Here is a 25,258-nt window from a genome sequence, read left to right as displayed (position 1 = left end):
ATCAAATTACATTTATTTCCTCTGGTCAGAATGTAAATGCATTCTGCAATGTTAAATGTAAGATTGTTTACTTCTCATTGGACCACTTGTTAAGAGGAAAGATTAAGGGAGAATGTGTAAATGAATACATTTGGGTATGAGTGTGGTGTTACTGGATTAAAAGTGTCTGTTGCTTCTAGTGTCCAGGACCCCACATGTCATGCTAGGAGGAAGAAGGGTGAGGGAACCTCCATCGGAAAATTCCTCCATCTGCGCTGGTGCTGACTAACGTGCTGTTGTTGGAGCAGATCTTGATGCTGGTGATGCTGCCGCCGTGAGCTATTCCTATGTGGGTTACTGCACCTTCCATGTAGTCCCACACCTTCACCAGCTTGTCATCTCCACCTGTCACAAAAAGGTGAAAAGTGTGTCAATAACCTGAGAGAAGTCTTGAGTAAGAGAATGCATTGCTGTGTCAGTAGAGGAGATGGTAATAACTAACTGACTGAAACTATATTCACAAAAAAAGACAATCATGTTTTGATCAGCAATGAACCATGTAGTTCATTACGGTAAAAAAAAAATCTGTATTGAGTGCTCATGTACCTCAGAGATTTTGTAGATTTCGCCAAATTAATTTTTCGGTTGAATTATACTGATGGTAAACATCACTAAGAGGAGCACGGCAACAACATAACAAGCAGCAGATGCGTAATGGGCCCATACCTGTCACAAAGTGTTTGCCATCCTGTGAGATGTGCATGCCGTTGATGGCCCCAGACTGCGAGCCATCCAGTTCTCTGATGGTAGAGCCGTCATACACGTCCCAGTAGGAAACCTGAGAAGGAAGTTAACACACAGAAACGTAGTTGGAGGTGTCGTACGTAGCACATATATGTATGGAGGACTCGGTGTCCGAGAGGGAGGGGGACACAAACATGTCTCTTTTCATTACTGAAAGTAAGTAAGTAAGTAAGTGTCCGTCATAAATGACACAACCTTTCAATCTCTTTTCTGTAGTTTGAATTATAGTATTAATTGCTATTGATGACTGATGCAGTTGTTGGACAGACTATTGGCCTACCATACAGATGACGCAGTTGACAGCATCTCTATGTTTTTGTGATATTGTTCTATTACATCATCATTATACTGTATGTTTTCCTATGTAGGTAACAGGTAATATAAACTACCTTAAACTACCTTTACTGCTCTATTATTCCTCTGTGTGGAAATGAGTAGTTCTATGGTTAGATTCCATCAACCAGTGGAGGAAGAAGTACTCAGATCCTTTACTTTAGTAAAAGTAGCAATATCACGCTGTGGAAATACTCCACTACAAGTCCTGCATTCAAAATCTTACTTAAGTTAAAGTATGTAAGTATTATCAGCAAAATGTACTTACATTACCAAAAGTAAAAGTACTCATTATGCAGAAAAATGTTGGTGTTTGACAATTATATATGATGTTTTTGGATTAATATCACTGCTGAATTACATTGTTTATTTAAGTAGGATACAGTACTTAAATGTAGTTAGTTACATTCTAACACAGCCTCTCACATACACACTGATTGAAATCTTGTTTGCTGATCTAAATGAGATGTAATCATCCCTGAAGCTTTACAGCTGTCAAAGTATCAAGTCTCACAAAAGGCAATTGTTAGCTGGAGTTATTTATAGCACAGGCAGCAGCAACATCACAGTGCCACACACCAACAAGGGTCCTTTCTTGTTATTTATATGACCAATCTGATTACATCTTAAAAGTTGGGTACTGTAAACGAAGGGTCTTCTGAGTCATCCCATGAGTTTCTAATAGAAGATTTAGCGGCACACTTTAGCGATGATCTCAGTCTCTATGCGTGTTTAAGAGTCCAGAAGCCATTTTAAAGTTAAAGTTAAAGTTATACAGGCTAAACAGATTGTACTTCAAAGTCAATCAAGAGTTAAAAGCACTTCACACCAAATGTAAAGATCTAATTACTGAAAAATCTACATATCCTGACTGTAATGCTGCTAATAAACAATAGGCTATACAGAGGTTTACTATTGGACTATTGAACTAAATGAAATCAGAGCATTACACAGGCCAGCTATTTGTAAAAGGAAAAGTTCACGTTACACAGAGCTGCTCAGAATAAGAATAGCCTCTGAGACAGGATTTCATTTCTCTGCACAAGACCATGCCTATAATGCATTACAGGAGGGGAAATGTAATCTCACACAGACATATCAAATACTGTTGGTTATTATGGAATGAAAGAGGAACAAAAGGCTCAGTAAAAAAAAAGAGAGCCTTTATAGTTTCAGAAGTGCTGATTGTGATTCTCAGAGCAATAAGCTGCCCTTACAAGCCACAGGAGCATTTCTATGGGGGACGTTTGAAACTGCAGTATTTCTCTGCCACAGAATGGCTTATTCAGATGGAACGGCTTGCTGATTTTAATATTTCCACAATTTAGGAGATGTAGGAAAACACAGCCACAACCAGATGGTTCATTATAAACACCAAATGCAAAGTTCTGAAATCCTTCATTGTTTAGCTCAGTATCAAATCAGCTGAACAGAATATGCAAATTCATTCAGCCGAGGTGTGTGTTTCGAACGTGTTTGCCAACATGAAAGTGCCACCTTTTCAACAAACTGCAAACAAAGCAGTACCTCTAAAAATACCACTAATGAGAGATCAAAATAGTATTTATGTACAGTATTCTGTTTATCCCAGTATGACCAAAGTTACTGTAACACTCCTCCTTCTTCTCCCCTGTGTCCTCTTCTGTCTTTTCCTCCCTGCCACAGTCACGACCTCTCCCCCCTTCCTTATCTCATTTCAGCAGCTTATTACAGACTCCCACCTGTGTGAGTTGTCTTGGCCCATCTGTGTTCCCTCCACCTCAGCCTGGGAAACTGGCCTTCCGCCACAACACGGGCCACCAGGAAATTAATTACATGCTGCGGGCGAGGGCGAGTCTGAAATGCCGGGCCTACTGTCGGCGCTGCTCACCTTATAACCAGGAAAGACCTCAGTTCCCCACCAGCACAGTCGCCTCGGCTACAGACGAGATTAGCAACATTAAAGCCTTATGTTAATGGATCCTTTAAAAAGATGCATCCAAAATGAGCCACACAAAATGATAATGTATTATAGGACAGCTTATTTTGTTAACATGTTATTCATTGTTCATATACTATGTGCTCATGAGAGCTTCAACTTTTCCTGTTTCTACCACTCACACTTCTTTTATGTACCCCTTTAGAGAAGTTTTTATTATATCAATGTCTTTCAAGGACATAATCGATTTGATGCGCAACATTCCCAGGTTTGATTCCAGCCAGGAGCCTTTGTCACATCATCGCATCTTCCCCTCTCTCTACCCGTGTTTCTTGTCTCTCTATACCGAGATACTATTAAGAAAAGGGAATAATTCCATAAAGAATCTTAACATATTCATCACTGGATATGTTGCATACTATTTTACATTTCATGTTTGCCACCAAGGCTACATTCTCCTTTTAGCAAACAAAACAAAACAAAACATGACAATATTAACAGGAAACAATACAATAAACATTTTTTTTCAATCATTCCTGCCCTCCTAAAAATACCTACCTTAACAAATGGGGAGACGGTAAGCAACATACTATCTCCACTAAATGCACCATCAAATAATGCATCATCATCCTTCAAAAGTATTCTATCTCATTAATACAACCTCTCCCTGACCCTCCACTCCTTCCCTCAGTTCTATTGGTTTACTTGGTTCAAGAGGCATGGGATGTGATGAAGGGAGAAAGGAGAGGAGAGAGAGCAGAGCGTTGGTATTTGTTCTCCCAGACAGAGCGCCTGTGTCCTGGGATGAGCAGATGGTGGATCTGGCTGGCACTTGGGTGGCAGAGGCACATCCGCAGGAAGGCACGAACACCACAGCACTCCCCACTATCTTCTTTCTCCCCTTCCCTGAATCCCTCCTTCTCACTCTCTCTCACTCTCTCTCTCGCTCACTCAGCACATCCACAGCGCTGTGTTAATCAGCACAACTTGTCCTCACCTCTCAGCATGCTGGGGAGGCAACAATATGGGTTCTAGTGTGTGGCTAGGATCAAGGGGTGTGGATGAAGTGCACAATCAAGGAAACAAGCATGTCGTTCTGCCACTGTGAACTTCTGACCTTATGTGAATAGGTGGTGCAGAGTCAATCAAAATTACTCACAAAATAACAGATTTAACAAGTGTTTTTGCCACGGTGACAGTAGCAGCCAACACAATGGCTCAATTATGTTGAGCTAAGAAACAAATTACAAGCTTTTCAAACTAATCTATGGACATGCAAGTGTGTGATTGTGCAAGTTTTCACGGTGCTCCTCTAGGCTGATCTTACCAGAGCGACAGGCTTTTCTCTCATGCACGCTGAGTGGAGATTATAATAACAACAACAGCATAATGAGACATCTAGATTATGACTGTTGAGTGCCAGTCACTTTGCACCCTGAGGGATTTTCAATCATTACAATCATTACAGTTTTCTTCCTGTGCGGTTTGACTGCTGGGTTGCGAGACCCCGGGGGACCCTTAGCAAACCAAGTCTTACATGCCAGTACATAAAACCAACCAAAAACAAATGTTGAGGTAAAGATATGAGGGCAGATTTCTGTGACCACAGTAATGGGATATACTGGTTGGGATATAAAGTAAGTAAATAATAATACAATTTGTGAAACTGCCTTACATGTATTCTACTGCACTGAGTACTGACCGAAAGTATTAACAGTCCCAAAACACACCTTTCTGTCAGTGCCACTGGTAATGATCTGGTATTCCTCTGGGTGGTAGCACACCGTCCGGAACAGTGTGTTGGCAATCAACATTTGAAGACTCGCAAACCGCCTACAGCAGGAAATGCAGAAGAGGCAGAAGTTGAAAACAAAAAAGAGAAGGAGAGAGAGAGAAAGAAGGGTGATTTTCACCTGTATCGCAGTGGTCTAGAAAAATCACATGTGGTGAAAGTGCGCTCACATCAGGAACTGCCTCATTTCCCAGGCAAACAAAATGAACACAAGCCAATCTGTATGGTTAGACATTCAAATAAAATGTCCTGTGCACTCACCTGCACACACACTCACACAACACAAATAAGTGACTGTGTGTCTGGCTGGACAGGGTGCCAATCTAGATTCATTAAGGCTCTAAGGGTCTGACTAATATTCTTTTCAACATCAGCTTGTTAGTAATCAAGCAAAGAAAAAAGAAAATCCATACTACTCTTGATGAATACAGCCTGGAAGCCTTTAATCCACAGACTTGTTCGCTGAAGAGGATAGACAGTGAAAAAACATGACCACCGTGAGAGTTTTTAAAGGTTTTTATTCTCCTCACGGAAGAAGCCTACGGATTAAAGGATTTTAAGCTTTCTTCATAAAGAATGCACTGGATTTCTTTTTATTCCTACTGTACCAGCCATACAGCTGAACATGAACAGCTTCAGCATTTCAGACCTGAAGGCAGCACGCTCTATTTTCCACTGTTGTTTTCTCTCTGGTGGCTATGTATATCATTAGCAATTATGTACAGTATTTGAACAATGTGATTAAGTGATCCAAGCTTTGCAGCTGTGTGTGGCATTTCATGCAACTAACTGTACAAGGATAACGGTTAAGATAAAGAGGATACATACTATATGTGTGAGATGTGTTTTTGCCTTGTGCTCAGACACAAGTGTTTGGGTGTGCAGGTGGGATACTCACACTATGTCCCAGATGATGCAGGCACCATCAGAGCTGGCAGTGACACACTCTTTGTCGTCACTCTTGATTTTGATACAAGTGACAGTGGCTTTGTGCTCCTTCATGGTCTCCAGCAGCCGATGGCCACGCGGCTGCAGCTCCCACACACGCACCTACGACAAGTGAACCCAAAGTCATTCAACCTCACCAGCGATCCCTTTGACATCAGATATGACACTGAATTCAAATACTCTCGTCTTTGTTTTTTTCCCCTTTCTAAATCTGACAATCTGCAATCATACTGTATGCCACAGTGCTCAAACACATAAAATGTTAAATATGTATTTGCAGGGTGATACAGTCTGAATCTGTACCATGGACGTATGATGGATTAGCCATTTGCGATAAGCATCTTAACTGAAACACTCCCCAATAATTCACAGAAGATTTCCTAAGAAAGAAATGACCAATTCAATTTCACAAGACTTCACTTAGGATGTACACATTTTCATCCTTAAATCAATTTCATCAGATTGAGGAGGAATTCCACAATAAATAATAGAAATGCATAAACAGCTCCTTTAAAGAAGTCTAGATATGGCCGTGACAGGAACGTGTTGGCTACTCACACAAAATTATTAGCAAGGATATCTTTCTTCCTCGGATCAGTTTGGTCCTTTTATAAGTTTTCCTATGAAATAGGTAGGCTGGGTAACAAGATTAGCTTACTTACAAAAAAAATTAAGCACATGGCTTCCTAATTAAAAAAAAAAAAGAGTCCAAAAAATTGTGCAGCCAACTGTCATTTACTAGACATGGTGTCTGCTACTGTAGCAGATAATTGCAGACATCTTAGAGGAATTAGTGGGCACTGCAATTCTAAAATGTAACATTATCATGGTGCTTGTGGTGAATTTCAATGTGTTGTTTTGTGTTTTCATTTGATGAGAACACTGAACATTACACCAGTTTTTGAACAAATATATCGCTGTGACGTCTACTGACCTGCCCCTCTCCCCCTCCACTGACGATCCTCTTGCAGTCCCTGGTGCCAGCGATGGCTGTCACACCCATTCTGTGTGCGTTGTGGATGACGAGCATGACCTGGCCACTTTCCGGTGCGAACACACGAATCTTACCATCATTCCATGCTAGAAGATAGTGAAATCAAATTTTAACAGTCATTTTATCGAGATTGATTTGATTCAGTATGTTAATTTTAGAGGAAGTAGGTAAATAAACGTAAAAAGGGTTGCAGGTTTCTACAGTAACCGTACTCTCGTAGCTCATACTAAGAAATAAAAACAGAATATCCTTTGTAGCAGGAAGCTCCAGTGTCTCGTTTGGAGATATCTCTCCCTGATTCCCACCACTTATGATGCTGTGTCCATCAAGCATGAAGTCCAGGGAATTGCAGGTCATGTTCGGTACAGTGATGCGCAACAGCTCTTTGGGCTTGTCTATGTGCCACAACCTGATGTCCTCCTCAGAGCAGGTTGCAAATAATTCAGATGTTCCACTAGTTGAAAAACAATAAGGAGAGAGATGTGGCATTATAGTTAACAGTTTAGTGAGTATAAACATCTGTCATAAAATAGTGCTAATTGACTTAAAGGCATATCAACCTTATGTTTAACCAAGTATTCATATAATTAATGACATGACATGAAGTTGAATTCAATTAATTACCCAGGTGTTTGTACATTATACCTAATACACCTCTGGGCTTATAACGGGCCAACAAGGATGAGGCAAGCATATGTCACCCTCTAGTGAGCACAATGGGGTACTGAATGTATTATGACACATGAATGGGGTTTAGACTGTTTGCCCAAAAAGAACATACAACTAATACTACACTAGAGGTTTAGGAACCATCGCTTGCATTTTCCATGTCATTTTAGTAAAGCCCATCAGCAGAAAACACACAGCCCATACAATCACATGATTGTGTTTTGCTTGTGTGTTGTGTTTTGTTGTACTATAGATAACAAAGAGGATAGATTTTTCTTGTAAAAACCAACGCTTTTGGTACAAAAGGGAAATTTGTGATTGTGAAGGAAACGCAAGAGCTGACTTACGACTGTTGTTATAGAAATAGAGAACCAGGTCTGCCTATCTACATCTAAGGCAGGCACACACACCGAGTGAGGGTAAGCAACACTTTTCGGTGTGCCGTTGTCTGCTTGTAAGCACCACCTTAGCCTCATGCCAAGCTTGGGATAACACTGGGGAAGCACTGTTGTTTTTGTTGGACAAATGTGACAACAGATTCAGAATGTTGAATCAGTCAACACGTGCTTATACAACCTCAAACAGTCCTATACGGATCTACACAGGCAGCTGGCCCAACACTGTTAGATGTTTGTGTTTCTTGTGTTGTGTTTGAAATTGAAGGCTCTTATGATCTCAACTGAATATCAATCTCCAAATGTAGTCATAAACATGACTGATTGTAAACACTGCATCATAAATACTTCTATCTTGTCAACCTCCAGGACAAAGTGATTCTTACAGCATGATGGAGTTTCATTTCTCTTCATTTCAGTCAATTTAGGATGTATATTTCTTGCCAAATTCAAAAGCTGAAAAAGTCAATTTGCCACTTTATTCTCTGTAGTGGGTCACACATCCAAACCATGAAAGCATTAACAGATGGTAAATGTTTAGTCATCAGTGACTGATGACTTTGACTCTTTGTCCCTGAATTGTCTGTCTGCCACTTACTAAGATATGACTATGTCCTTGACAGCACTGCTGTGGCTGGTGGAAATTAGTTCAGCTTTGAAGTTCTCATAACTGAAGAGGTACATCTGAGCAGCCTCTGTCCCAACAAAGAACTGCTGGCCCTCTCCTCTCATAGCAATGGAGGTCACCGCCTTTTCTAGCTGGACTTCCCTAATGTAGGAGAAGAGGGAAAAGGGAAAAAACAATGAGCACTGCAATATACAAACAATAAAACTGTTTATATTATATTGGATACGTACAATATATAAAAAAACAAAGCTCTGTCTTTTTTAATGGGGATAATTTAATTGACACAGTTGCAGGACTCACTTAAGAGTTTTGAAGTTAGTCCTGGAACACAGAGTGAAGGTGCCGGATCCAGAACCTACCAGCAGGTCCCCAGACTTCAGTGTCTTTAGGACATTGACACCCTGCACAGAAAAGGCATGAGAACTGAGTTTTAAGATATAGTCCCAAAAAGTTATTATGTACATGGGAACATATCACTTTTCACATTCCCAGTTCTTTGACACTAGCTGAACCATATATCTAGAAAAAGACCTGCTGAGTTTTGTCAAATATTGCAGCTGCCTGAAATAGTTGCAGGAAATATAAACTAAATAAGCTCCCACATGTTATAAATAAAAGAATAAAGGAGCATACCAACAAACAAGACTGATTTCAGGAATGACAAGGACACACATAATGATCCATAAAAGATCATTCAGTCGCAGATCAAATAAAATACATGACATTATTTCCAAAAGAGCATTCCATCAGGAATCCATTTCAATCAGCTCTGTATACAGCTGAAATTACCTTCACAGAGCCAAATTATTAAAAATTAGGAACGTAATGACCCCCGCAGTGCTGACCTACCAGGCTGTATTTTGCTTTAGCTGGACCACAGTCACTCAGAAGCCCCGTCTTCAGGTTGATTTTCATTATGTCGCCACTGGTGGTGCCACAGAAAATGAACTGGTCGCCCTCTGGGATCTGTGTAATAATATAAGCAAGTCAACATGAGCAGCACTATCTAATAGCACCTACAAGCACACAATGGCCAGTCACATAAATAGATTATTAGTTGTGTGTCTCCCCAAACGCATCTACTGCAACTGCTCCACCAATCATTTACTGACTTTTGCTGATTGTCATTTTACAAAAGTCAGATGGACCTAAAAAAAGCCAACTAGTTAAATAAGGTGTGAATGAAATACTCTCACGGCCTCGTACCTCTATACATTTCACAATCCTCTTCAGCTTGCCTATCTGACACTCTGTGGGCCTGATCTTCCTGTTGGGGAGGTCCAGCTCCCACACTCGCAATGTTCCGCTGCCCCAAAAAAGACCAGTGATATTAAAATAACAAGAATGGCACATTGAGATGAACAAGATAAAGACACATTTTGAATGTAGTCATGCTGGGGAAAAAGGCAATAATTAGATTCTGTAAGCATGAATTGGCGTGCATTAAGAGTGAATTCATTGATAAACACTCTGAATAATGTGAAATCTTGACACTTGGTTTACAGAATGCCAGTAGATGCCATTCACTCACCTCCCAGCAGAAACAAAGATGTTATCGTTTGTGTTCGAGTACTGCACAGTGAGGCAGTGACCGGCACTGTGAGCCGAAGCTGGGCTCCCACAGATGGCCTGCTTGGTCTCAATATTCCATACCACTATGCTGAAAACACAAAGAAAACACCCAACACACTCAACAAATAGAGAATATGTAGAGTTGAGTGAAGACTGTATTTATCAAGTGTTACAAACTGTAATACTGTGCCTAGAGAAGTAAATTTGCCTAATGATGGCACTGTTCATTACACTGTTCTGAAACTCATATAACATGTTGTATGCCTTACTGTGGAGCTACCTGGTCATTAAATACTTATTGTGTTCTAAGTGCTTACTTTCCTTGCCATTGAAATATTGTAGTTATGATCAGATAAGTAATATTTTAAATTAGAAAGCATGCAGAGTAGCCTATGTCATGAGTTTTTGAAACTACTATCCTGCTTTTCAACTGATCATGTGTTTCTTTTCCTCTTTCCTTGTATGACAGAATCTGGTTATTTAGGAGGGAGCACAGCTCACTGTGGACTGCAAAATCTGACCCTGATGTTTACCTGCCATCATCCTGACCCCCAAGGGACACCAGGTACAGGTCGTTGGGAGAGAAGGCCAGTGCCTCTATCTTTGCCTGGTGGAGCAGCAGTTGGGCATAGATAGTTCGCTGTGCATAGTCCCAGATAATTATCGTAGCCTAGGAAAATATGTGTGTAGTTATTCAAAATGTTACAAGTGATAGATAAATGATACATTTGTTTTGCCATTCCTTACTGTAAATGGATTCAAGCCCACATATGCAAAAACAATGACAGTTTCCTTATTTAACACACAATATCAAAAGGGGAAATTGACCGGTTGTTGGGGATTTAGTTGAGTTAGTCATATCAGAAACTTTACGTAAGGAAAGTTCATAGTATCATAAAAACAGCTACCTTAAAGCCCATAAAGTTGACCTGTCCAGAGGCAATATATAATCCACTTCTGGACACTGAAATGCAGGACACATTGTTTGTGTGGCCATGCAGGAACTCCTGCTTGCCATCTTTGATTCTCTTCAGAATGACAGTGCATCCCAGAGGATAGATCAGGTGCTCTCTGTCTGGATGGACTCTCAGGCCAGACATCACATGCCCTGGTTAAACAAAGTGTAGCACAGCATAACATAAGATCTAACACGTTTAAAGACAGCAAAGGACAAAGATGAACTGTTCATGATGATCATGGTGGATCATGTTTTAAAAGGTGGATTAGCAGTCAGCAGTCAGAATGTGCAACCTTTCCCAGTTTAGCAGGGAGCCAATCCAACCAAATACAGGTCTTTGTATAGATTACAAAAGTTAGCAACGCTCTCTCGACAATTCTTTAACTGTTATATGATCAATTAAAAACGCAGCTTTGACATGTAAAATATTACGAAACCTAATTTAAACCTAGTCAGGCTACTACACAATAACTGAAAAGTAAATCCCGGGTGTTCCATGTGCGAAAATTAGCGTGCTAGTTAGTTGTATTCGTTAAAGTTTGATTTGTTCTAACAAATTAGCTAATTAGTTAACCTAGCTATATATGTTAGCTGGAACCGTACAATTAAAAACTTACCGTTGAACCCAATAACAGCCTCCAGTTCAAGTTGAGGCACGCCCTGTGTTTCAACAGCCATGGCTAAAAAATCATCTATTATCTCTTTTTTTTTGTAAGGTGTTAAGATATACCTACTTTCATCAATATATTCAACTTTTGCTCGTAAAACTAACGCTACCGCTATTTTACTCAACCAGGCCTGATAGTTCTCCAACTACTAACACCAAACAAACGTTACCTAGCAACAGGTGGGTCGTGTTGGCCACTGTCATTGGTCGGCGAAACGTCCTCGCTGCCTTCATGTGCTGTCGGTTTTTTGATTTATCATAAAAGGGGTGCACGATCCACTGGCTATATTAAAATATGACGTTAGGGGACAAATCTAGATGGAAACAACTTCATGCCCTACTGTGTCTTTGCTCGTGGTAAAGACCGATATAGTGTACTCTTTAATCTGTGACCTAACATTACACTAAACCTGAAAAGACAACTAAAATCCTTACAGGTTACTGTAATTTTTTTTTCAAGTAGGCAACATGAGGCAGAATTGTTTGGTACAAAATAACAGACGCCACACACAATTAGCACAATAATATGTATTTAAGATTGTAGGGGGCCCATTGTGTTGTTACTATGCAGTGAACTACAGCATGTATCTGTTTATTGACAGTTAGCTAACATGAATGTAGATATTACTATTGTAAAGATAAATCAATGGATTACATAACTACACAATAAATATATATGCTATACATATCAATATAAAATAAAACTGAAATAAAAAATATATATTATACTTATATTCATTTTAATTTTACACAGCTAATGTCAGAGGAAAACCGCTGTTCAAACCACTGTTGAACATTAAAAGCTTGCACTTCTGGCCACACTGCAATCAGTGAGCAGCAGGTGTTTTCCATTAGTGGTGAGCGTAATGTAATGTACCTAGGGAGAATAGTGTAACTGCTCTGAGTCAGCATAGTATTAAACATTCCGTGAAGGTTTAATTATTTAAAAAAAAAACTTTATGTAAGAGTACAAAAATTGTCTATTTTTGGCATTTAACTGTTTATGACGGGCAATTGGCTAAAAAATGAAAAAAGAAAGTAAAATGTCCTTTTATCAACTGCAGTAAGAAAACCACTGATCTACTGGTATGGACTGAACCATTCACGAATCTTGTGTTGGTTAACGTTTGTGTGCGTTCTATGATAATCACCACTGGAAGGCAGACATTAACTCAGATTTAGTCAAGACTGTAGTCTAGCATCTCCATTAATCATACAGTTGAGACTTGGTCCACATTTTATCTAGTATCAGTTTGGTTGCATGTCAAATAAGAGTTTCAGACCTTCTGGCAGGGAAACTCTGCTTTGGTTGTGACAGAATTTTTGGTTAATAACAAATAGGAATTCATTCCATGATATGAGATATTCTTCAACATTGTGTTTAAATAGCCATTATAGTCAATTAACAGAACAGAACATTAATTTTAACTGCCAACATAGTTCAACACCACTGATGCTAGAAAATGTAAATTTTGGCTTTGATCAATAAAGATGCTGAGAGAAAAAAAGCCAATCTGAAGCCTAAGTGTACTAAGAATTTCTAACTGATATTTTGTGGACAAATAACAAAGCAAGCAGTAAGGTGAATCGTGAAGCTTCAAAGTCAGTCAATTACTATAAATGAGTACATTTTAGCTTGACTGTGGCTCCATGAACATTGTTTAAAGATGAAATGTCCTTTCTATAAAGATCTCATTTCTATTTTCAACTGCTAGGATCCTCAGTGGGTCCATCAAAACCTGATATGTCTTTGGATGTGTCCATAGACATCTGTCTGTGTGCGTGTGTCCTCCGGTGTCTGCTAAGAGAATGGCTCCATGAAAACCTGCGACCACAGGTGAGGCACAGATAGGGTCTTTCTCCTGTGTGTGTCCGCTGATGTTTTGTCAGTGACTTGTACCGCGTGAAGGTTGCCCCACATTCATTGCAGATGTATGTCTCGGACTTAATATGAACATTTTGTTCATGTTCTTTCATGTTGCCCAGCTGTGAGAAGCCTTTACCACATACGGGGCAAAGATGTGGTTTCTCTCCCGAGTGGATCAAACCATGAATGTTCAAATCTTGACGAGAATAAAATCCCTTTGCGCAGATAATGCACTTGTATGGTCTTTCCCCTGTGTGGCTCCTCATGTGTCTTTTAAGCCCTTCTGAGCGGGAGAAGCAGCTCTCACACAGGGTGCATCTGAAAGGTTTCTCTCCAGTGTGGGAGCGGAAGTGGCGACGGAGCTCTGAGGCCTTGAAGAAACACATCCCACAGTCGGCGCAGCAGTGAGGCTTTTCTGGCTGCTCCTCATGCGTCTTTTCGTGTGCTTTGCAGTGACCTGACTCAGAGAACCCTTTTCCGCAGACTGAGCAGGTGAAAGGCTTCTCCCCAGTGTGAATTCGCTTGTGACGGACAAGTTTGTTAAGTTTACTGAACGTCTTCATGCAGTATGAACACTGATGAGGCACCTTCGGTTTCTTTGAGTGTGTGTGCTTGTGTCTCTCTAACTTTGAAGGTCTGTTGAACACTTTTCCACAGTCAGGACAGGGGTGCTTGTTAGTCCTATTGTGGCAATTCTGGTGTCGGATCAGCTTCTCTTGTTGTGTGAAACTCTTATCACAATGCTGACACTGATGAAGAGTCTTAGGCTTCCTCATGTGTACGGGTTTGTGCCTCTCTAGCTTCGATGGTCTGTCAAATACCTTGCCACAGATGGAGCAAGGGTAACACTTGTCTGATATGTTGCTCTCTGGCTGTTTGGAGTTCTTGGGCTCAGTGGCAGTGGAAGCATCATTGGAATCTGATTCTGAGATTACCTTCACGACGACTTCTCCTGGACCTGAGGAACAATCACATCAAAGAATATCCTCTGAATACTGTACTGAACAAACAGACTGAAAGAAATCTCAGCAGAATATGATTATTACCTTTTATCAGTGACTAATATTAGATAATGATTCAAATAAAGTGAACACACAGAGGAAACAGAAGTGGGATTCAACTGAATCTGTGACAAACATCTGCAATCCGTGTTTAGGGTTGCGAGGTAATCATTTTACTTTACTGAATGGACGTTCAATCATCTGCAATGTAACACTTTTAGTACATATTTAAACCTAGTGCAGAGCATCAGATAACTGAATTGTTACTTGAATGTTGACCAAAGACATACAAAAATACAGCATCAACACTTACTTTCCTCTGAAGATCCTGTTTTAGGGACAGATGCAGTGTCTGGGCCCATGACTGCAGCCTATTTACATACAACACATAAACAGACACAAAGAGAGAAAATGGATTGTTGAACAGATGTGTATAATATTGCCTGACCGACATTGGACATATGCACCGATGTATCTGCAATAAGCTAATATTGGCCGATTTATCAGTCTAGCTTTAATGTATAACGAATTGAAAGGGTATAAAAATAGCAAAAGTACAACATTTACAAGTTGAAATATTCACACTAGATTACAGATATTTCCTTTCCATGCAAAAGTGTATCTTACACTTGGGAAATCATAATTTATAGTTTGGCATATTTCTGCCTTAACACCCAAAGACCTGGTGCCATGGTGTAGATGTGTGAAGTACATACTGACTTCAACAAGGTCTTGTTACACTACAGCATGTTTTGCATGGCAGAGTTCAGTTACTTGGGTCAAGTAGTGTTTTTTTATCATTTGCAGGTCGCTTTGTTGTCCAGAATATTAGACTCTATCCTAATCTTGCTGCTATCTGACAACCAGAAATGTGGTGTGTTGGATAATGAGGACACCACAGAGGTGCATTTGAAGCAGAACAATCCAGCTGTTCTCTCATACTATCAGCCAGTCTTATCTGGAAGTTTTCAGTTTAATTATTATCATTTCTTAGCTACCGTATGGAGTATTAATATGAATGGAAAATTATCCGGAGATAAACCCAGGTATAAAGAGATGCACAGGATGGCCTTCTTTGACAGATACCCAGCAGCTCTGAGGCAGGGTTAAGCAGCCACAAAGTGGGTTATTTCTATAGCACCATAGCCTGTTGAGATAAGATACTATTAATACGATCCACCACACAGCTGTTTAGCGTAGCTATTTATAATGCTAATAATGCTATCAAACTGCACACTAGCACTGTGTAATTTATTTGAGGAAGGTGGAGGAAATAAGAGACGAATCAATGCTAAACGATGGAAATGTAATAGACGTTACAGAATGGCTCTCGAATTGGAAAGTAGCCAGACCATATGTTGATTATATGATGTATCTAACATCTGTAAATGGGCAGGGCGACTAAGCTGCAATGTTTTTGAACTGAGTTTAGCGTGCCCCGGTCTCATGACAGAGAAGCCCCAACCGTTGTATGGTTGACGCAAGCTATTTTATTGCTGAAGTGGCGTTACAAATTGAGGGTAGATGATTGTTTATCTGGGACACACATGCACACAGAAAAAGCTAGGTAACGTTAGCTAATTTTGCTAAAGCTAACGTTGTTGTCGCGTTAGCTAACACAGCCGTGTAAGATTAAGCAGGGCATATAAGATTGAGTCCCACCTCTCTAATACTCCTTAAAACCGAAGGTTGTCACATCTTTTGTCCGCAACGTTTTAAATGTAACCTAATTCACATGTAAGGATAGCCTGTCGCTGCAGCTTGCTACACAAGCTAACGTTATAGCAATGTGGAGTTGATGTTGATGCACGTTCCCTTGTACGATACCTTCAAATACCCCACGTAAATTCGGTGTTTAAACTCTTTATGAGGAAAGCTGTTATTGATTTCTATTTTATTTTACTGATCATGTGCCACATACCTGCGTTGTGCTGTGTATTAGAACGATGAGAAAAAAAAGTACGCATTATGTACCACATGGTTTTTAATCTAAAAATAAAATGTGTCGACCAAGTTAAACAATAAACAAAGATACAGTAGACACACCCAAATCATAAGCTGATTTAGAACTGAATACAGACCTACAGGTATTTTCGTTGTTGACATCGTTTATATTATCTGCACTACACGTCTTTTTGTCAGTACTCACAACAAACAAACAAAAGAAAACACGTTTTCCCAGTTCGGATTCCCCCGTTAACCCTTAGTTCCAACAGCACTAGAACGCAGCAAAGGTTTAATAAACCTGGGACCCACAAACCGCACAGTATGTACAATGGCACCTACTGTACGTGATGTGTGCACTGTACATAGGATATTATAACTATCAGATCATTTTAACAACAAACAAACAAACTTGCCCACGCACATACACATAAATATTTACAGGCCTACATACCTTATTAGTAATAGATGTATTGACAATTTCAGGATTTTGCACTCAGAGAGTGAAGTAAAAATATTTTTTCAGTCTGAAACTCATTTGCTTTTGACTCCTTTACATATACAGTAAAAATATAGTGTTCACAAGAGGTCACATTAGGTTATTACACATTGAGAGGACAAACAACTGATCATCACTTGATAGAAAAGTGCATGTAGTTTAATTGTGTATCAAATGCAGATAAACTGCGAAATAATAAGAAAACTTAAATTACTGCCCAGCAGTTGTATGCCTCCACCAACCAGTCAAGTTACAGTTTACATCCATGTCTGTCCAGACTCATATAATATAGGTAGTGAATAATTGGAAGGAAGTGAATGAAAAGGTATATTGTACTATATTATATTATATTATGCATATACTGTATATAATGTATATTTGGCTAAATGGAACTTATTACTATATTGATGATAAATATGTATGATTCCAGTGAATATACATTGTTAAACTGATTAATGAAGGATTATCATAGATGTATTGGCTTAACAGGTACACATGTACATGATTACTATGTGAAGATGGATTTTTAGAAAGCCCATACAGTGCTAGTTATTGTTTACTCATTGTCTCATCTCAGTCAACATATGTGTGTGTGAAATCTGGAATCGCCCAGTTCATTCTTAAATTATGGATAAAAAACGATTTTGAGGTCACAATGACCTTTGACCTTTGAGTCAAAAGTGTCAACAATTCATTGTCCAACCAACTGGGAAATATGGTCATCAATTCTGGAGGCCCAAAACGTGTTTTGTGAGGTCACAGTGACCTTGACCTTTGACCTTTGACCACCAAATTCTAATTAGTTCATTTTTGAGTCCAAGTGAACGTTGAACAAGTCCATTGAAACAGCATGAAAAAAACTGGTTCAGGGTTTGCCAAAAGATGCAAAGTTACAAGGCTGCCCTCCCATTATTTTACTGAGAGGGAAAACTGAGAAAAGGAAATAGAGTTCTGGATGCCCCACACTTCCAGGGCCTGGATCTTGAAATGTCCCTTGCTGAGTGGGATGCTCTTGAATGTGTCACAAGGCTCTGAGCATCCTCCCTCCAGGTCTTCCTGTAGGTAGAGAGCGTGGCCCCCATCGCCACCTAAGAGAGGGCACATCACACATCAGCACAGTGTTAACAATCCCAAGTCAGCTGACATGTTGACTAGATGTTTTTTCTAAAGACACGTTCTATTCTTCTATCAATATGTCCAACTGACATACCGACAATGAGCTGACTGTCACTGCCCGCTATGAACATGGAGGCTTCTTGTTCCTTCGGTCTCTTTGGCTCTTTGGCAGTCATGGGTTCCTCTGATGGGGCTGTGAAGGGGATCGTCAGGTAACTTGGGTCCTGGGGGGTACCAGCAGGACAAGTCAGAGTTATGGTGGAGGCGATGGGGGAGCAGCCACTACTGGATACCTCAGAGGAGGCACCGTTGCTGGCTCGAGCCTGCTGAGGGGAAACCCTTCTGGTCATAATGTTGACCATAGGCTGCTGGTAGCGCTCCATGTTGGGTCGAAGCTGAAAGAACAAGCAAATTTCTTGTTTGACACTCGTTGCAGTTTAAGAGGAATTCCAGTGAATGATAATAAAGATACTTTATATGAAGTTGACACAAAATCCTGACTTGATGCCTGTTACAGAAAATCTGAATATGACGTACCAGAGTTGAATTCAAGAAGAAAAAGCAGGAATATGACTCACCGTAAAAACAAAACATTCTCCAGTTCCGAAATATGTAAGTCCCTCAGGGTCATGCTTTCTTCTTTCTATCATATCTGTTGACAGGAAGGCACCAAAGACCTGAGAAATGAGAAATACTAATATTTCAGTACCATACAAAATGTATTCCAAAAACAAATAATTATTATCAATAAGACATCTAAGGTTAAATTAAAAGGAAAAGCACATGTAGCAAAATTATCAGATGTATCCCAATATATTATGTTATCTAATGTTACCTCTTCATCCACGGTTTTTATAATCAACACCGCTGGTTCGTGTCCCTCCACATGTGAATAGAATCTATATGAGAGAAAAAAACATAACCATGTGTTGTTTTTAACATCCTCATATACTACAAAGCTCACTGTATCTGCACTCTCTATATTATTTGAAGAGAACATTTTGTATCTTGAAGAGTCAAGATTGCAACGTTAGCAATTAAAATATCTTTCCATATCCAACTAGTATGTAGCTGAATCTCAGTCATGAGCTGTTGTTTGTTTCATTCAAGATGGGACGAAGTCAGGAATATAATAGACTTTGGAATCACTAATTTACTTTGTAGTGGATATGCAATTAACAATCAAAAATTTGTTGTCAGTAATAATCAGAATTCTTAGCATTTTTTTTAACTGTGTGTGTCAAAATAAAACCAGTTGAACACTCAGTTAGGAAGTTTCAGCTTGAGGTATTTTCACTATTGTCGCTTGACTCTCACACTCAAAGCAAACATGTTGATAGTGACAACACACTGCCTCTTTCTGTTATGCAACTAGACCTGATAATGTTTTTCCCTGCTGGAACATGTTGTTCAGCAGCTATTGATCCATAAAGACCTGGCCTCGTTTTATAATGCATGTATGAACAGACAAAATTTAAATATATGAAGGTTTTTGATATATGAAAGAAACACTTCTTTACATAATGCATGCCTGTGAAGTAACAACTCATCAGTTCTTTGTCTCCCAGATGGTTTCTCAGTGGGATTACAGTATTGAACAAAGGTTACTTACGAAGCAAGGCTTCTTCCATGTTCGGCTGTATTAAACAGCCTAATGGGACTGAAAAGGGCAAAGCGCTCGGGTATCCAGGCCCAGACGACTCTCATCTCAGTCCCTGTCACAACACTGGAGGTGAAGTTGTTAAAGTCCACCGTCTCAACCGACTGCCTTTAGGAACATAAAAATAGCTATGATGAGAATGTGAGAATATGAAACTTAAATAAGATAAATGTGAGCAGTTTTTTCAGCATGAATGACTATATTTAGCCATCTCATACACCACATGAAAAGTCCTTTACAAAACATAATTCATTATACACATATTATAAACTTACTGTAAACAGATTCCTTTTCTTCTATTTCAAAAATGTTTCTTACAAATTTGCCTCTCACTGGCTGTTCTGTATCAATTTCTATTTGAACCCACCTCTTCTGGTGTATGCTGACACCTTTTTGCATGAGGGAGTCCTTATTGGCGTTGAACAGGAGGTTGAGCTCTCTCCGTGTGGCCATTGGAATCATGAAGGCCCTCTCCAGAAGCTTCTCAGCCGTGCAGTGGCGAGCTACGTTCTGCACAAACCTTTTCATATCCGTTCTGAAGTCCTCCACGTATGCCACTCGAGATGACACAGATACTTTGTAGAGGCTGAGCAAAGCCAACGCCACCCTGCGAAGAATAATTGTGAAATGCTTTTACTGTATTGTAGTAAGTAAGTAATGGATACATGATGAGGAATCACACATTCAGATAGAAGGAATTTGTGACAATGCAGCAGCAACAAACCTGTAGAGGACCTTGTAGCCCTCCAACAGGTAGACATCCAGCACTCTGATGGCATATGTGAATGGAAGGTCAGCGAATATCCACATGATCCAGTCAGAGTAAAACTCAAAGAGGTTCTGGTGAGAGCTGGCGATCAGCTTACGGATGCCTCTGCAACACTTGTTTGCAAGGTCTCCAAATGTCATACAGGAGGCGCGGTAGGTGAGGAAGGTCTGGTCGATGTACCGCTTGTTGGGGTCATTGTAGCTGATGAGTCGGGACACGCTGTGAAAACACTCAGCTTCATCCTGGCTGAAGTGGAGGATGAGGGAGACCAATTCAGGCAGGATGGGGCAGAAGTTCATTTCTGGGAAGTATATACCGAGGCAAAGAAGGATCTTTTTAACAGTGTTCAGGCCTGCTTTGTTGAGACAGTATCTGCAAGAGAAGAACAAGCAACATCTCACTTGATCGTATTCCAATCCAGCACAGCTTATATGCACAGTAATAATACATTTTCTAATATTTATATCTATATTTAAAGCTCCACTTTGTGAGACTTTTATGTGAAAGTATACAAACAAATATCATCAGCCATGCTTACATATGATGAGGGCACTTTATGCTTTTCACGTTTGTTCTTTTGCTTGTTTAAGGTCTGTTATACTAATTTCACTGGAATATGTTGTCACATTCGCTGAAAAATGTTTTTTAGGAAGCAACTACTGTGTACAACATGTTTTAAATAGTTTTTTATATAGTATGACATGACTATGATACATAAACCCATTATTCCATAAAAGTACCTGGGTATTTCCACTGCCTCCATGTACTCTGGAACTAGATGGGTGCAGATTTTCTGTTCTCCAAAGAGCTTCTTGACCAGTTCATAGTAGACATCTCTGTCTGGAGTGACAGACCCACTGCAGATATAACATCAGTCCACATTCAGATTAAATGAAAATACACATGTTGATATGGCAAAGGTCACATCAATTCCCCCAAACGTATATATGTATGTCTTAATGACAGAAAATATATTTTTAAAACTTTGATTTTATGAAATTCAATGTCTTCAAAAGTCTTAACCTGGAATTGATACTGTGGATGATGTGATAGTAAGCTTTGGCCCTCAGCGTATGGGGCATGGCCCAGAATCCTTCTCGGCCCATAGTTTTCAGCTGCTGGTGATCGCTCTTCAGGATCTGCCGGTATCTTTTTGCGGCTTCAGGGTCGATCTTCTCCCAGTCCACAAACTGTCCATACTTCATCCCGGAGTTGGAGCTAATTTCCCAGTTGTCAGACTCAGAGATGGTGATCATGGACACTGACTTGAGATTGCCTTTACTGCCTGAACAAAATATATATATATATATATATATACATTTAATATTTTTTCTCCCCTGAACATTGTAAATAGACTCCAATTTTCAAAAAAATATTCCCATCACGCTATTATCAAAAACATTATTTCAGTACCATGAAGTTCTTTTGATGGTGAGTGCTTGTTTGGTTTAGACTTGGACTTCTTAGAGGTGACTCGAACACCAGCCCCCTCCCCTTCTCTCTTTTCCTTTTTGTTCACTTGATACTGGAGTAGGGAGCTTTCCCTCTGCCTCAGCGGACTGCACCTTGTTGAGTTTCCCATGTCACAGTCAGGGTAAAGCTCTGACGTCTCGTAACTGTAAAAGGACCTGGGGAGCAGTCGATTAATATCATTATTATGCATTCAGTAATAATTACATCTCTTTTTAGTTCTTTTTTGTGTTGGGCATGGTCTGTCTGTTATCCAATTTTGCCATAACATTAAAACACAAATCCACATAAATATAAGTAAACATGCCTCTTGCTAAATAAAAAACAGCACAGGTCTTTAAGTTGAAAGTGAAAACATACCTGGAGCGAGGTCTTAGATAGGTTTCCTCCGTCTGTATCTGCACGCCATAATTCTTATTGTCCTCTGGACTGTAATAGGAGTGAGACCTTTGCCTGCTTCTGCCTCCTGCCATAGAGCCCAGGTCTTGGTCAGAGGATGTGTGCATTGAGATCGAATTCATGTTTCCACAATTGGAGAACTCTGGCGTTCTCGAAACATGAATCATCTCAAGTCTTATTCTTCAAAGAAATGCACGTTGGAAGGTGATGGGTCTCTTGTTACTAGCTGCATGTTCTGAGGATCAGGGCTTTATATAAGCCTGTGGGCTGTGTCCATGTGATGCAAGCTATAGTGGTATGGTTTGTCTGTGGTGATTTCAACCATTGAAAGTGAAAAATTCCACTGATTTTTTTCTTAACTTTGGCAAAATACAGTATATCATTCTGAGAAGTAACAGATAAATAATAAACATTTCCAGATCACATGACAAAACACAGGCACTTTTTAAAAACACATTAAGTGTCCTTCAAATAACCTTTCTCACTGCAATGTACATAACTGTTAAATACAGTACAGGTTACACACACATACATGCTCACTTTCCACAATAGACTGTTCATTGCCGTTGCAATTTACAAATTGCTTGAATTGAATTTTTCTTTATTTTTTACAGGGACACATATCAAAACAGAATAAGGTCATCAGAAATAGGAGGGCAGTCATGTAGATGTTGGTTTTTCTGTGAAACTGCTTCATGCATAGCATCATAATGCCAAATGAGTCTATTCCAAGAACTCTTCTACAGCTTATTATTCTACACAACACATATATGTTTTGATCCAAACAAAACTACTGTTTGGTTATGAAACATAAAACCTCTACAAGTACTTATCTCATATGTGGGCTCCACATGTAACGGAGTTGAAAAACAAACTCTTTAGTCCCATGAGTGGAAAAGACATGCTGTCGTTCCTTTGTGTGAATTTCCATGAAAGCTGGGATAATACAAACTCAGATTTGTACTTTGAGTAAAATGTACGAAGTGAAAAGCGGTTAAAATACATACATGGGGGCCCATATTGTGACAACGTCTATGAGGACTGTGACGAATGCACCATAGTATTCTTAATTTCTGTGTATCCTGTCAGGCTGTTCTGAGACAGTTATATTACTGATCATCATCTGTGATAGCTGTTAACATATCACTAAATGTTAGAGCTGTTTTCGGACTTGGATGTTGATGTTGACAGTATTTGTTTGAAAGGAAGGCCCATTAAATAAGTTAGGTATTTATTAAATTAAACATTCCTCTTTTTATCAGTATGACAAAGATTTAATAGTGTTTACTGAATTTAATTGCTCCCAGAAAAGCCTTAAACATAGTTATGTTTAGACAATGCATGCTGACCTTCTGAAAGCTCCTTTTGATTTACCTTTTATTGTTTTGGGTTTTTTTTTACTGTAGAACTGAAAACGGCGGCCCTAGACTCAACTGTTCCTCGCAGTGTGCCGTAGTGACGTCACACCCAAACAAGCGACAGTTTGCTGGTGATTACTGCCGGATGGTTTAAACTAAGTGAATTTTCTCTTCATAGCCAACTTAAATCGTAATGTCTCAGGATCCCTGGTAAGTAATGTGTTAGAAGTTTACAATAAATTAGATCAACTGCATTATTAACTACAACAAATGACGTTACTAACCCAGATAAGTTAGCTAACGTTACCCTGTCTGCATCCTGCTAGCTAAAGTGGTAGCTAGCTCTTACCTCTTATTAAGATTAACATTAACAAAATTTATCAGTATGGCGGGTTAGGGTTAGGAGGGAATTCGTAGTTATTAGGCACTATTCTTCTATTTACTATTCAGATTGAAACTTTGTAACGTTAGTAGAATCGAAAGAGGAAAAAGGCAGTGCTAAAAATGTCATATGATTAATGTTAAGCTTGTGCTCATTCTCTGATATTTTACCCAGCTAAACTAAACCATAATAACACATATAATAACCATACATACGTATATTAGCGCTGTATAACAAACTAATGGTACTGCTCCGAGGCTCTCATTCTGCTTTTTCAGCAGCCAATGGTATACTTGTTTAACAACATTAAACTCGAGCATCAAAAAAGACCAACGAGTTACATAAAGCCCTCTGACAGTACTGAACCCTGAACATTATGAGCTAACTAACCAAACTAGCTAGTATTTACTGCATTGTATTGTAAGGTATGCTTAAAGTACAGTTATTATATTTTTGTAGTTTGCACAACATTAGGAAACAGATAAGTCATGTGTCTTCACCCTGTACAAATCCACGGACCAGTGATTCATTCGTTTGCTTTGTTCATTACCACATTAACCACATAACATCACAGGGATCTCTCTATCTTGCTCCATAATTTAGCCGTGGCTGCTGTTTGTCATGAGTCAGTAATGACAGGTCAATTCACAAGACATCTCTATCCCATTCATTGATCTATAGGTTACAGAATTATGATGCCACTTGTCGCTTGGCACAGGAAATAGCTGAAAATATTCATGAACGGAACAGGCAACAGAGAACAGGGGGCAACCCTGCAAAGGTAAGGTGTTACATTCAAGTGGCATGATCTACAATTTTCTCCTGAAATAGTCAGGTTTCTCTTGTTGTCAGTTGGTGTGAATATCTTCTGTCTTTTCAGATCAACATGACACTACGGGCATCACTGCAGAAGCTCAAACAGAATATTTCCCAGCTTAAAGAGGGCTTGTTGCGAGCATCATCAACTCGGCGCATGTATCCTTTCTTCTGAGAATGCTCCAGGCAGTGAAGTCATGCGATGGAGATTACATTTTGGGCTGGAGAGTTTCCTTTGCTTGCAGTATCAGTTGTCTTCCTATAGAGGGCATTAGAGTGTTTTGAAAGTGAAGTGTTTCCTATTAGAAAGGTTTCTGTGT

The 25,258-nt window shown here is 39.5% G+C and overlaps 4 protein-coding genes across 4 annotated transcripts in view; 1 reads left to right on the top strand and 3 right to left on the bottom strand.

Moving 5' to 3' along the window:
- Positions 1 to 143: 143 nt before the first annotated feature.
- Positions 144 to 11,668, bottom strand: cfap52 (cilia and flagella associated protein 52). The gene is made up of 14 exons (XM_070925409.1): positions 11,608 to 11,668; positions 10,941 to 11,140; positions 10,566 to 10,702; positions 9,992 to 10,120; positions 9,667 to 9,766; positions 9,310 to 9,426; positions 8,761 to 8,861; positions 8,431 to 8,601; positions 7,074 to 7,222; positions 6,709 to 6,854; positions 5,725 to 5,876; positions 4,765 to 4,867; positions 706 to 817; positions 144 to 384 (listed from the first exon to the last, which is right to left on the bottom strand). The coding sequence occupies exons 1-14, from the start codon at positions 11,666 to 11,668 to the stop codon at positions 203 to 205; spliced, it is 1,860 nt and encodes a 619-aa protein (XP_070781510.1). The 3' UTR covers positions 144 to 202.
- Positions 11,669 to 13,361: 1,693 nt separating this feature from the next.
- Positions 13,362 to 16,228, bottom strand: LOC139303265 (zinc finger protein 16-like). Its single transcript, XM_070927022.1, has 3 exons — positions 16,188 to 16,228; positions 14,839 to 14,896; positions 13,362 to 14,482 (listed from the first exon to the last, which is right to left on the bottom strand). The coding sequence occupies exons 2-3, from the start codon at positions 14,885 to 14,887 to the stop codon at positions 13,362 to 13,364; spliced, it is 1,170 nt and encodes a 389-aa protein (XP_070783123.1). The 5' UTR covers positions 14,888 to 14,896; positions 16,188 to 16,228.
- Positions 16,229 to 16,491: 263 nt separating this feature from the next.
- LOC139300597 (TBC1 domain family member 24-like) lies at positions 16,492 to 22,592 on the bottom strand. The gene is made up of 11 exons (XM_070923748.1): positions 22,344 to 22,592; positions 21,927 to 22,141; positions 21,537 to 21,798; positions 21,254 to 21,370; positions 20,469 to 20,885; positions 20,112 to 20,351; positions 19,697 to 19,852; positions 18,920 to 18,983; positions 18,663 to 18,761; positions 18,179 to 18,479; positions 16,492 to 18,056 (listed from the first exon to the last, which is right to left on the bottom strand). Exons 1-11 carry the CDS (start codon positions 22,547 to 22,549, stop codon positions 17,878 to 17,880), a joined length of 2,256 nt encoding a protein of 751 aa, XP_070779849.1. The 5' UTR covers positions 22,550 to 22,592; the 3' UTR covers positions 16,492 to 17,877.
- Positions 22,593 to 23,848: 1,256 nt separating this feature from the next.
- The window catches only part of stx8 (syntaxin 8), a 42,526-nt gene continuing 41,116 nt past the window's right edge, over positions 23,849 to 25,258 (top strand). Inside the window, exons 1-3 of the mRNA XM_070923274.1 lie at positions 23,849 to 23,950; positions 24,804 to 24,903; positions 25,003 to 25,097. Coding sequence (XP_070779375.1) covers positions 23,934 to 23,950; positions 24,804 to 24,903; positions 25,003 to 25,097 — 212 coding nt within the window. The 5' untranslated portion in view covers positions 23,849 to 23,933. The remainder of the gene's footprint in view (positions 23,951 to 24,803; positions 24,904 to 25,002; positions 25,098 to 25,258) is intronic.

The sequence above is a fragment of the Enoplosus armatus genome, chromosome 2, assembly GCF_043641665.1.
Source record: "Enoplosus armatus isolate fEnoArm2 chromosome 2, fEnoArm2.hap1, whole genome shotgun sequence".
Classification (NCBI taxonomy): domain Eukaryota; kingdom Metazoa; phylum Chordata; class Actinopteri; order Centrarchiformes; family Enoplosidae; genus Enoplosus; species Enoplosus armatus.
Note: the sequence above shows the minus strand (reverse complement) of the source record. Positions and strands in the feature narration are given on the sequence as shown.

Bases quoted from the DNA above. Each gene is read 5' to 3' on its own strand.
- cfap52 (XM_070925409.1), bottom strand. From the start codon at position 11,668: ATGGCTGTTGAAACACAGGGCGTGCCTCAACTTGAACTGGAGGCTGTT. The intron at 7,223-8,430 runs GTAAGTGGCAGA...TTTTTCAACTAG, and splicing joins AAGGACATAGTCATATCTTA to TGGAACATCTGAATTATTTG. The intron at 6,855-7,073 runs GTGGGAATCAGG...ACTATCTTCTAG, and splicing joins TGGACACAGCATCATAAGTG to CATGGAATGATGGTAAGATT.
- LOC139303265 (XM_070927022.1), bottom strand. From the start codon at position 14,887: ATGGGCCCAGACACTGCATCTGTCCCTAAAACAGGATCTTCAGAGGAA. The intron at 14,483-14,838 runs GTAAGTGTTGAT...ATTGTTCCTCAG, and splicing joins AACAGGATCTTCAGAGGAAA to GTCCAGGAGAAGTCGTCGTG.
- LOC139300597 (XM_070923748.1), bottom strand. From the start codon at position 22,549: ATGATTCATGTTTCGAGAACGCCAGAGTTCTCCAATTGTGGAAACATG. The intron at 18,762-18,919 runs GTAACATTAGAT...CTCATTTCTCAG, and splicing joins TAAAAACCGTGGATGAAGAG to GTCTTTGGTGCCTTCCTGTC. The intron at 18,057-18,178 runs GTATGTCAGTTG...GCCCTCTCTTAG, and splicing joins TGACAGTCAGCTCATTGTCG to GTGGCGATGGGGGCCACGCT.